This window comes from Fundulus heteroclitus, chromosome 13 (genome assembly GCF_011125445.2).
Source record: "Fundulus heteroclitus isolate FHET01 chromosome 13, MU-UCD_Fhet_4.1, whole genome shotgun sequence".
Taxonomy (NCBI): Eukaryota; Metazoa; Chordata; class Actinopteri; order Cyprinodontiformes; family Fundulidae; genus Fundulus; species Fundulus heteroclitus.
The window spans coordinates 10682088-10694089 of NC_046373.1; the positions used below are offsets into that span (position 1 = coordinate 10682088).

General features: G+C 41.0%; 1 protein-coding gene across 2 annotated transcripts; it reads left to right on the plus strand.

Annotated features, from left to right (window-relative positions):
• Positions 1-1753: 1753 nt before the first annotated feature.
• On the plus strand, positions 1754-10433 carry LOC105924216 (biotinidase). 2 transcript variants are annotated; one of them, XM_036145041.1, is made up of 7 exons: positions 1754-2092; positions 6626-6775; positions 6911-7059; positions 7139-7316; positions 7387-7944; positions 8433-8720; positions 10419-10433. In XM_036145041.1, the coding sequence occupies exons 1-6, from the start codon at positions 1874-1876 to the stop codon at positions 8715-8717; spliced, it is 1539 nt and encodes a 512-aa protein (XP_036000934.1). In that variant the 5' UTR covers positions 1754-1873; the 3' UTR covers positions 8718-8720; positions 10419-10433. The 2 variants fall into 2 exon arrangements, with proteins under 2 accessions (XP_036000934.1, XP_036000933.1); XM_036145040.1 differs by lacking the exon at positions 10419-10433 and having other exon boundaries at positions 8433-9155.
• The last annotated feature ends 1569 nt before the right edge of the window (positions 10434-12002 follow it).

Below are 12002 nucleotides of genomic sequence, written 5' to 3' on the forward strand. Positions count from 1 at the left end.
CATGCTTATTGCGATTTCAGAGGGTCTTAATTTAAACAAACGTTGGAGGGCCGGCCCCAATATCGAGGCGCCTCAAGAGGATTTAGCCTACTGAGCTGGTTAGTTTTCTGGCAGACTTGGATATATAGACACAAATGTTTCTAACAGAATTTTCTTGGTAAGGGAATCAGTCTTTTTTACAATATTGCTCTATAAAGAACGATAATGTCCCATTGGTTATTGTGAACATAGAGCTTCACAACGACATCTGATGGTGCCTGGCCCCCGATTGCAGAGACGCCACAGTTCACTTCCCATTGCTTTGTTTTTATTTAAAGTATTTCTGTTCCATAGTATGCTCTTGTGTATCGACCCGTGAAAAATAAAAGGAATAATAATCCAAACAAAGTCTGAAGAACAGTGAACTTTACTTTTCTCTGTGTGAAAACGAAACCAGACTCTACAGTGTGGTTTCATTTTCACTTGTCACATCCTCTATATTACTAATTCTGTCACACAGCATTTTTCAGATAATCTCCAAATACCTGCATACTCTAGAGGGCACATTTACACAAAAAGCATAATTTAAAAATAAGTAACTTTTAAAGCTGCAGCAGATAACTTTTGTATAAATCTATTTTCTACATATTTGTTAAAACTATCACTATGTCCTGAGAGTTAATTAAGAGAAAGATTATCTGTGGGGAAAAATAAAGCTCTTCTGGCTCCTTCTAGTGATCCCACTTAGTAAATTCTGTTGGGCTTGATTGAAAAAGTAAAGTTGTCCACGGACTTTAAGGTTAGGGGAAAGGGTTAGGCATATTTCTGTAAGGGGGGAGGTTCAGCTAGACCCTACTCTCAACTCAGCGTGATTTTTTACCAGGGGCATCAATATACTCACTGAATACTAAACTGATTTTCATGCTTTCTTTTGCTGCAAATCTTATACATACCATATCATAGCTACTTGTAGAAGGACACATGGCATATTTTAAATATTCTTAGGGGGCTAATACTAATAGAATATTCTGAAGTGATGTATAAGTATTTTGCAAAATAAACAGCCACTCACATTTTATATGCATTTACTATTAAGATCTATAGATACACATTTCTATAGATAGGATAATACTCATATATTACAGAGAAGTATAAATGATGAAATACTGAATGCACATTGCTGTAAACAAAGCCTCATCATTGTACAATAATCACCTTATCTGTTATCTGTGACTCTCCTGAACGCTACACAAAATCACTATAACCCTTCCGCATTGTTTGTTTGTCAGTTTGCCTCCATTATGTGTAATGTGAACCGGAAATACTGCAGAATTAAACTAGTTTACACAAAAATGTCAAGATTTGCACAGTCACATAAATACAATACCCTTACGGCCCAAATAATACAGTTTATCTTCAAAAAAAAAGTTGCTTTGGGGTCTAGTTCCTCTTCAAAGTATGTTTTTGTGTGAAGGCGCCCTCTGGTGGATCTACGTGGATATTATCGGTACGGTCGGTGCCGTGTGACATAAACAGGAAGAAATTGAATGTGACAGTGTGGTTTGGTTTCATTTTGTTTTAGACAGCTTATGTAGAATGCCAAACAAAGATTGGAGGATTGTTTAATATCTGCTTAAAGAGAAAGGTTCACCGTTCTTCAGACTTTTTGTGGAGCATTGTAAGTATTCCTTGTATTCATCACGGGTGGATGATCATAGATCATATGGAAGAGAATCGCCTCAATCAAAAAACAAAGAAAGGGGCAACGAACCATTAGAAACTTTATTTAACAATATAGTGGCTTTAACTTGGAAGCCTAAAGCAGCCACTTCTAAGCCTTTAGGGCAGTAGTCTGTTTTCCTGACTCTGTATCTATCCAGCGGAGCGCACATTCATGTGTCTCACACAGGGGAAGATGTTGCTTTTTCTTCTGCTCGTCTTCTGTCTCGGGGGGACGGAGTCTGCTGCGGACTCGTACGTGGCTGCCGTGTACGAGCACAGAGTCGTCCTGAACCCAGACCCACGCGTCCCGGTGTCCCGCCGCGAAGCCCTGATCCACATGCAGAAGAACCTGGACGTCTACGAGGAGCAGGCTGCCATAGCTGCACAGCAGGTAAGGCGCACTGGGAGCCCAGGAGCAGGTCCACAATTAAGGGAGCAATACAATTATGCAGTCAGACTGCATTTTTTCCCTTAAAAATTCATTTGCAATTAGGATTTATAAACGTTAAATATATTTAAGTTCACGTTAGGTAAAGGAGGTTATGTTTGTGTATTTAAGTGGCAGTATTTAAGTGGTTAGAGCAGCACGCTTGCACTCAGAGAAGGATGCAAGTACCCGGTTTGATCCCCAGTCACGGCACTCTGGGTCCCTGAGCAAGAACCTTAACCCCAGATTGCTCCCCAGGCGCCACACATGGCAGCCCACTGCTCCCCAAGGGGATGGGTTAAGATGCAGAAGTGAATTTCTCCATTGTGAGATCAATAAAGTTCAATTATTATTATTATTATTATTATTATTATTATTATTATTATTATTATTATTATTATTATTATTATTATTATTATTATTATTAACAACATAAAAACAAATCAAAATCTAAAACACAACTTGTCTTATGTATACAGCATGCTCTTTTGTTTCCCAGCAAAGTGGTCACAATTCCCTTTATGCTTTTGTTTTGTATTAAGTCCTGTATGCCTAAATATTAGTCTTATTGATCCAGTTATAATTTCTCCTGCTGCCCTTTAGATCTTATAAAACAATGTTCTTCCCCCATTTCACTTCTTCTGCCATTCTCTCTTCCGTTTTTGACTGACTTTTTGTTTCTTTCTTACTTCTCTCTAATTCATGTGCACTGTAAAGTTCTTCCTCTGGTTGGGTGGATTGTAACTCTTTGTATTAAGTAGCGCCAAGTTGGCGCTGCCAACTACTGTACAGGAGTAACCTGTTGCTGTAACTCGCCAATAAGCTGGAGGGAGGGGCGGGGCGTCCGCTTTTCTAGCTCCGCCCCCTGGGCGCTTCCTAAATACAGCAAAAGTATTCATGCACCTTGAACTTCTGAGCGTTTGTTCATACATTCATGAATTTCAATGTGTTGTACTCAGATTGTATGCAATATACCAACACAGCATAGTGAATAAGTATGACAAGGAAGGATACTTATTTCCATTTTATTTGTAAATGAATATCTGAAAAGCATTCATTTGTGTCCAGATCCCATTTCCCCGGTGTCCTAAAATAAAATCTAGTGCAAACAATTGCCTTGAGAAATCAATGAGTCAGCAACTTAATCTTAATCTACAGCTTTTCAGTGAAGGCATCAGAGGTTTTATTTAGATAACAATAGTAGACCAACAGCATCATGCACACAAGATAGGAAAAAGTTGTGGAGAGGTTTAAATCAGGTTCAAGTTCTAAAAAAGTGGGCTCAAACTCAAATATTCAGTGTCTGTGTGTTGAAGCATAGACACAAACTTTTCATACTCCAAGGCAGAGGTTGAGATCTAAGCCTATTCATTTGACAGAACGGGCCAATAAACGTCCAGATTCATTTTGCAATTATTTGGCTAAAGCTTTCAGTGTTTAGACATTTTGTGCTGACCAACTGACTCCCATCTTCACCAACATATTCATCAAGTCTTTAGAATTGTGTAAAGTCCCCACTAGGTTAAAACGCTCCACCACCATCCCTGTCCCCTAGAGAGGACAATCGCAGGTTTAAGTGACTATCGGCCTATTGCCCGACGTCTGTGGTCATGAAATCTTTTGAGTGCCTGGTGCTGAAACACCTGAAAGACAACACATGCTGGACCTCCTGCAGTTTGCCTACCGGGAAAACTGATAGGCAGAAGATGGAGTCCACCTGGGCCTACTTTGACCAACCTGGGACATACACCAGGATCCTGTTTGTAGACTTCAACCTGGCCTTTGACACAATCAACCCTGACCTCCTCCACCAGAAGCTCGCCCAGCTCACAGTGCCACCTTCCACCTGTCAATGGATAACTAGCCTCCTGATTGACCACCAGCAGTAGGTGAAGCTGGGGAGCATCTTCTCCCGCCCAAGAACAATTAATACTGGTGCCTCCCAGGGTTGTGTCCTCTCCGCTCTCCTCTTCTGGCGGTATGCTAAGGACTGCTCATCTACGGACCCGTTTGTGAAATTCCTGAAGTTTGTAGATGACATCGCTGTCATTGGGCTGATCCAGGATGATGATGATGAGTCTGCATACAGAAAGGAGGTGGATCGGCTGGTCCACTGGTGCACCCAGAATTAAGAAGCTTTATGTGTTACCATAGTGGAGGTTTTGATGAGAACCACCTGAGCTAAAGCCGTCTGTCTGTTTGTGTGTGTTTGTATGTTAAGATAATTGAAGTTTTGTTGCTGTAGTGCAATAAAATGTGAAAAGGGCAATGCAATTAAGAGTTTAAAACAGTGATGTGGGAAATAATTAGGCCCGAGCAGTGAAGTGCTGCAAAGGCCTATTATATCTGTCTGGTTTCTTATTTATTATTCTTTGACCACTTGAGTGGCCTTTTTGTGGGCCTAAACATATACGAAAACTCACGAAACTTGGCAGAAAGTTGTCCCCTAAGGAACATTTTCGGATATTAATGGAGTTGAAAATGGGTGCGGCGAAACTGCTCTACAGCACCACCTAAAGTGAGTTGGGGCTACTGGTAAGTCCTAAAACTTTGAAAAAATGCATGTAGGTAGATCTTCCCAAATCATAAAAAAAGTCTCTTGGGGTTATGCCCTAAAACCAACAGGGAGTCGGCCATTTTGGGTCAAAGGTCATTTATGGGCCCTTTTTTGACTTTTACTCACCTCGAACTTCAAAGAACTCCTCCAAGGGCTTTCGAGCTAGTGACTTCAAATTCGGTCTGTTTGCCATTGAGGCATGTAAGAGTATAAGTTATGGAATTCATGAGTTTTTGAAAATGTTTAGGGGGCGTGGCCAAGGCACGAACATGACCTTCAAAAAAAATTTCAAACCCCTATAACCTTCCATCTGAACGACCAAAAAATCTGAAACCTGTCATGATGGAGGCCTGTCAGGTCCCCTATAAAATTCTGTGATCAAACTATGACGTCATCAAAGCCACACCCCCTGAGGTCAGAAAGTGTTGTTTTTAGCGTGAAAAGGTCCCATGCAGACACCATTGACCTAGTCCACATCAAAGTGGGTCAGAAGACAGATAATATGTTGGTCTCACTTGCTTTCAAGCACAAAGACATTTGGATGCAGCGTCTGGCCATGGTGGGGTGGCGAAGTCGGGCATCTCGCCATGACCATGTTCAAACACCTATTATTCGGTAAATGAAAGAAGTTCACCAAAAATCAGCCGTTTGTTTTTATGAGCTCAGAATCTCAGGATTTATTCCTTGGATAGATTGAAGCATATGGTACACTCTAATCCAAGCTTTTTTGTTATGTCTGTCACTCTAAATTTTTAAAAGTTTGTCAAATGAACAAATCACTATATCTGCAACATGCATGTCTCAATCTTTTTGTAAATGGGCACACATCTTCAGTTAACAGGGCCTAAAATACATTGTCAGTTTGGTGTAAATCCATACCTGTTTGACTAAATTAGGTCACATTAAAGTTTTTGCGTATGTCACTATAGGCTCTAAAAAAGTTGTCTCTACAATATCTGCGTCAAACTACATGGAAAAAATTTAGCAGTTAGAACACGCATTTCAGATTACCTGTAAACATTTTCAGGATTTTAGGGCCAACAGTTGAATTTTTATAAATATTTGAATTTCACAGAAACTGCCCTATTCATTCTCTATATAAAAAATAAATACCACTTTCGGCTACTATTGGCGCTGTTTCACCCTTTTTCATTACAGTACGTTTGAATGCCAGATAAATGAAGAGATTCTGCCTTATTTAAAAACTACATTTGTATCACAGTAAATAGAAAATGGGAAAATTATTTTAGTAAGTTTATTAATAAACTGACATATTAGTATGTAGTCGTTAAACAAGGCAATTGTTGAAGGTTACACAAGAGTGATCTGGATTTTCTCACAAAGTAAATCATACACAGTCACTGACAAAAGTCTTCACACTTAACCATTTTCTAGAATCAACAGCTAAATTATATAATTCTGATACTAGGTCATCAAATCTATGTCTGTTGAGTCTGCCAACTAGGTTGCCTGTAGGGATTTTTAAGTTCCAGCATAATCTGTATTCAGTGACACAGTATTGACACAGTATCAATACAGTTAGGCAATGTGTCGAAACACTTCATGACGCCTCATCTACCCATCATTAGTTATGACAATTGAAATGGTGGTGATAGGTGGAATTGAGCGCCCATCCCGCAGTTGGCATGGAGGTCGTGAAGCGACGCTTCCGCTTTGCCGACATAGGCCGAGCAGCGGTGAGCTGCAAGGGCCGCCAATGCTGCTAGCGGCTTTAATTATAGCTGATTCCTTAGTAACTTACATTTAGAAGCCAAGCTGTAATGTTCCCATCCACAATCAGGCTGAATCCCACTAACATTTGGGTGACAAAAGCAAGCTATGGTGACTCATATTTAACTTTAATGGTTCTACTTATTTAAAGGATTAATTGACCATTATAGATTTCAGTTCATCAGTCTTTGCTTCCTCTGCTCTCTCAGGGTGCCCAGATAATTGTGTTTCCAGAAGATGGCCTTCAGGGTTTTAACTTCACCCGTTCATCCATTTCCGGATACTTGGAGACCGTTCCTGACCCTCAGGAGGAGAGCTGGAACCCTTGCACCGAGCCGCACCGACACAACAACACTGAGGTTAAGACATGGACATCTAGTTGTCCGGATCTTTTGAGATAAACTTCTGTGGTTAAAGCTGCTCTGACACGGACACACCAACAATCCTACTTGCATCAAAGGTGCGTTTGTATCAAGTTTGTGAGTTTCTTCTAGGTTCTCCAGCGACTGAGCTGCATGGCCCGTACCCACAACCTCTACCTGGTGGCAAACATGGCCGATCAGCAGCCCTGTCCCCTGAAGACAGCCCCGTCCTCGTGTCCCCCCGATGGACACTGGCAGTTCAACACCAATGTGGCTTTCAGGTGCTGACCACACCTTCAATACATTAAGTGCCCAAACACATGGTAGCCAATGCAAACCTGTCGGTATTCCCTGTCACAGTTCTGATGGCCTGCTTGTGGCACGCTACCATAAACAGAACCTCTACTTTGAGGAGTCCTTTGATACGCCTCCAAAGCTGGAAGTTATTACATTTGATACACCTTTTGCTGGGAAGTTTGGCCTCATCATCTGCTTTGACATCCTGTTCCACGATCCTGCAATAGTCCTGGTGGAAAGGGTAGGAAACTTTACCCACACTCATGTACAGATGTGTCCTACAGAGCCAACTTGCTTTGCTTCTTTTCCAGGGTGTGCGGCAGGTGATTTTCCCCACAGCTTGGATGAACGCGCTCCCCTTGCTGGACTCTATCCAGTTTCACCGGGCCTTCAGTCTGGGGGCAAACGTTACTGTGCTATCTGCCAACATTCGTAACGACCGGCTGATCATGACAGGAAGCGGCATCTTCACCCCGTTCTCTGCTACCTTCCACCATGCCGTGAAGGAAGACCCAGAGGAGGGCAGGCTGCTCGTGGCCAGAGTTCCAGTCTTAGAGCCGATGGGGGTGGATGAAGAGGCTGAATCCACATCATCCGGGCCTTCAGAGTCTGGTCACTGCTACAAAGACAGATGTCCTGGTTCTCCTTCACCTGCTCCCTCCTCCAACCCCACCTTCACTGCATACATGATGCGTGACCCATTTAAATTTGTCCTCATAAACAAGTCAGAGGACAATGTCACAGTGTGTGACGGTACGTTCTGCTGCCATCTCCAGTACAAGTGGACAGCACATGACCAAAAGAAGGAACTGTATGCTCTGGGAGCATTTGCAGGAACGCACACCGTGCATGGACGTTATGCCTTGCAGGTAGGAAAGATGTATCTCGATAAATTAGAATATCACCGCAATCCTAAATAGATTAATTTCAGTGTTTCATTTTGAATAATATGTCTTACAGCTAATGAAAACCCCTAATTCAGTTTCCAGAAAATTTTAATATCACATATGACCAACATGAAATAATTTTTAATGCAAAAATGTTGGCTTCCTGAATAGCAGTCGGTTGGGTATCCTTTTATATGGATTAATTTGTCAATGCAGCATGGTATGGATGAAGGACACACCAGCCAAGAACCTTCATGGCTTAAACCCCCTTGTGGAGGGTTTCAGTAAACCTGAACCTGTCCAAACCAGTTTTGGGTTTTACTGTTAACCATAATCATCAGGGTTAACAAAACCAAACACAATATCACCCTGTCATTAACCCATAAAACATGAGTTCCCCTTTTTGAGTTGAATGACTAGACTAAATGAGCTTCTCTGAAGTGCAGCTGCATGTTCCTCTCCTCTTACAGGTGTGTGCAGCGGTCCGCTGCGCAGGGCTGGAGCCCAGCTCCTGTGGACAGAAAGTGGAGGAGGCGGAGTCCAAGATGGACTTCCTGTTGGAGGCGACATTTCAGACAAAATACGTGTACCCTTCAGTTCTGGTGAACCGCATGGTGCTGGAGCAGCCAAAGCTGGAGAGAGCTGCAGGTGGGAGGGTGGCCATGATGCAGTCTAACCTGAGTGGTGGCCTGATCACTGCCTGCCTGTATGGACGAATGTACCACCTGGATAATGAGGGACTTGCTGTGCAATGAGTTGTAAGTAGCTTAGCATGAAGATGTCTGTAGCAGAGAGTATACAGGACTTGAAGGAAATATGCCATCCTTGCACAAGTGAGGAGGTTGGTAGCTATAAAGAGTAGACTTTTGTGCATCCCTGGCTGGATCTGAAGGGATTTATCAAGATGGTTGGATGCAAAGTTAAATTTGACATTGTTGCCATTAGCTATAGAATTGAGCAAAGGAAAGCATCAATTGGGATTATTAGTTATTTTTTTGATTAATCACTTGGATTAATCATTAATGGCACCACTGTCCAGTGTCTATAGATAACCATACAAGCGTAATTTACACTAGGCCTGCCCTGGATTCACCAATTTTCTTGTCCAGTTTTATAATCATACATCTGTTGCCCTAACAGCTAAGCTTGGATGCACATCTACATTCCAATAAAGATTCTTGATGCCTCTGAAATTTGACTTTTTGCATATCTTATGCTTCATAAAACACAACACACTAGAAAATTAATTTTATACAAGCTAAATGTAATTTAATTTTTATACATACAATTATAAAGACTCACTCATATTGTTCATTTATTGAACAGAAAATATTCACATCAGTCATTCAATAAGCCAGCAAGGACAACCAACACTAGACTAATATTTGCTTTTAGCTTACATTTTCCTATGTTTTATTTTGTTTACATTTTCTTAGAATTTATTCCAACTGGGTTTTTTCTAACTTGCATTTTAATCATGTACTTTAGAGTGTCCTTGTATTGAAATATGCTATACAATAAATTTGCCCTGCCCAGATGGTTGCACACTATCAGGCAGAACATAAACATAAGGTGTGCAATTCAAGTACTTTGATTGGACGATCCGAGCTTGGGGCCACAGGATTTGTGCCCTCGGGCCGGCCCCAATATCGAGGCGCCTCAAGAGGAATCAGCCTACTGAGCTTGTCAGTTTTCTGGCAGACTTAGATATATAGACACAAATGTGTCAAACAGAATTTTATTGGTAAGAGAATCAGTCTTTTTTACAATATCCCTCTATAAAGAATGATAATGTCCCATTGATTATTGTGAACATAGAGCTCCACAGCAACATCTGGTGGGGCCTGGCCCCAAATGCAGAGATACTACTGTTCACTTCCTGTTGCTTTGTTTTTATTTGATGTATTTCTGTTCCATATTATGCTCTTGTGCATCCACCTGTGAAAAATAGAAGGAAAAATTAATCCAAACAAAGTCTGAAGAACAGTGAACTTTACTTTTCTCTGTGTGAAAACGAAACCACACTCTACAGTGTGGTTTCATTTTCACTTGTCACATCCTCTTTATTACTAATTCTGTCACACAGCATTTTTCAGATAATCTCCAAGTACCTACATATTCTAGGGGGCACATTTACACAAAAAGCATACTTTAAAAATAGCTAACTTTTAAAGCTGCAGTAGATAACATTTGTATAAATGTATAGTCTACACATTTGTTAAAACGATCACTATGTCCTTAGAGTAAATATGAGAAAGATTATCTGTGGAAAAAATAAAGCTCATCTTGCTCCTTCCAGTGATCCCACAGCCATTTGCAGAAATATACTGCTCCAGGTCAGAAACAACCAATCAGATCCTGGAGGAATGTCTGGCTCTGATTGGTTGTTAGTAACAATCACACTTTTGTACGCTGAAAACAGCCCTTCACCCCAAACATTGCTACTGTCATTCAAGCTCAAGATTTCTGGAGCTGCAGCTGTGGGGAGAAATGGTAGAGAAACAGCCTGCTTCACAGGAAAACTGCCAATTTCTTGAGTCACACCTGCTGCTCTGAGAACAAATACAGGTAAATATTGAAGCAGCTGTGGAGGGATGGCTGCAGCACAGCTAAGAGCAAGGGGCATGGGACATGTAAGGTATCCTTGTTCAAATATTCTGTCTACGGTTTTCTCTAAGCTCCCTACTTTAGCTTTAATGAAACATTTAAGATGTACATTAGGTATACAATCATCATCCAGAATAAACAATGTTATAAGAAGAACTTTATGGCTCTTACAGTTTGTCTGTAAAAAATAGAAATATGATTTTCACAGCTGAAGTAGTTTTCAACTTTTAGGAAGAAAGAATAATGTATAATATTTTCCCTGGAGTTTAAAGAGAAGCTTGCTGTTTTCATCCCGAGTCAAGGTCAGCAGCACCCCACCTCCACTATAAACAGTGTTGGTACTGCACTGCTTTCCCCTCCTGAGACGCCGGATAGTGGACCAGAATCGCTTCGAAGCCGTACGAAAGTCTTTCTCCATGGCCTCTCCAAACTCTTCCCACGCCTGAGTTTTTGCCTCTTTGACTGCCGGTACATATCAGCTGCTTCTGGAGTCCCACAGGCCAATAAAGCCCGATAGGACTCCTTCTTCAGCATGACGGCCTCCCTCACTGCTGGTGTCCACCAGCGTGTTCGAGGGTTGCCGTCGCGACACACACACACACACACATGTATTTATATATATATATATATATATATATATATATATATATATATATATATATATATATATATATATATATATATTCCCCACTGTTACTAGCCCAAACTACGTTACAATCACCTTAATGTTACTGCCTACTTGCACACTACCATCTCAGAATATCTGAATGCACATTGCTGTAAACAAAGCCTCAAATCATCATTGTACAATAAAAAATGTCAAGATGTGCACAGTCACATAAATACAATACCCTTAAGGCCCAATTTATATAGTTTATCTTAAAAAAAAGTTGCTTTGGGATCTAGTTCCTCTTCAAAGCAGGTTTTGTGTAAAGGCGCCCTCTGGTGGATCTACTTGGATATCATCTGTACGGTCGGGGTCGTGTGAGAAACGGGAAGAAATTGAATGTGAGTCGTGACAGTGTGGTTTGGTTTCATTTTGTTTTTGACAGCTTATGTAGAATGCAAAACAAAGATTGGAGGATTGTTTGATATCTGCTCAAAGAGAAAGATTCACCGTTTCTCAAGACTTTATGGGGATTATTGTAAGTATTCCTTCTATTCATAACGGGTGGATGCACAAGATCATATGAAACAGAAACGCCTCACTCAAAAACAAAGCAAGGGGCAACGAACCATTAGAAACTATACTTTAACAATATAGTGGCTTTAACTTGAAAGCTTAAAGCAGCCACTACTAAAGGTGCCGATTAGTGGTTGTTCTTGGCGTTATCTGAATGTGTGTGACCGAGACAGAAAGAATGTGGGTGTGACTACGTGGTTTCATACAGTTTGTGACCATTTGATGTAGAGTCACAAACAAATATTGGAGG

Excerpts from the sequence above, each read along its gene's own strand:
- LOC105924216 (XM_036145041.1), top strand. The coding sequence starts at position 1,874 with ATGTGTCTCACACAGGGGAAGATGTTGCTTTTTCTTCTGCTCGTCTTC. Across the intron at positions 2,093-6,625 it reads CTGCCATAGCTGCACAGCAG|GGTGCCCAGATAATTGTGTT; the intron begins GTAAGGCGCACT and ends CTGCTCTCTCAG. Across the intron at positions 7,945-8,432 it reads ATGGACGTTATGCCTTGCAG|GTGTGTGCAGCGGTCCGCTG; the intron begins GTAGGAAAGATG and ends CTCCTCTTACAG.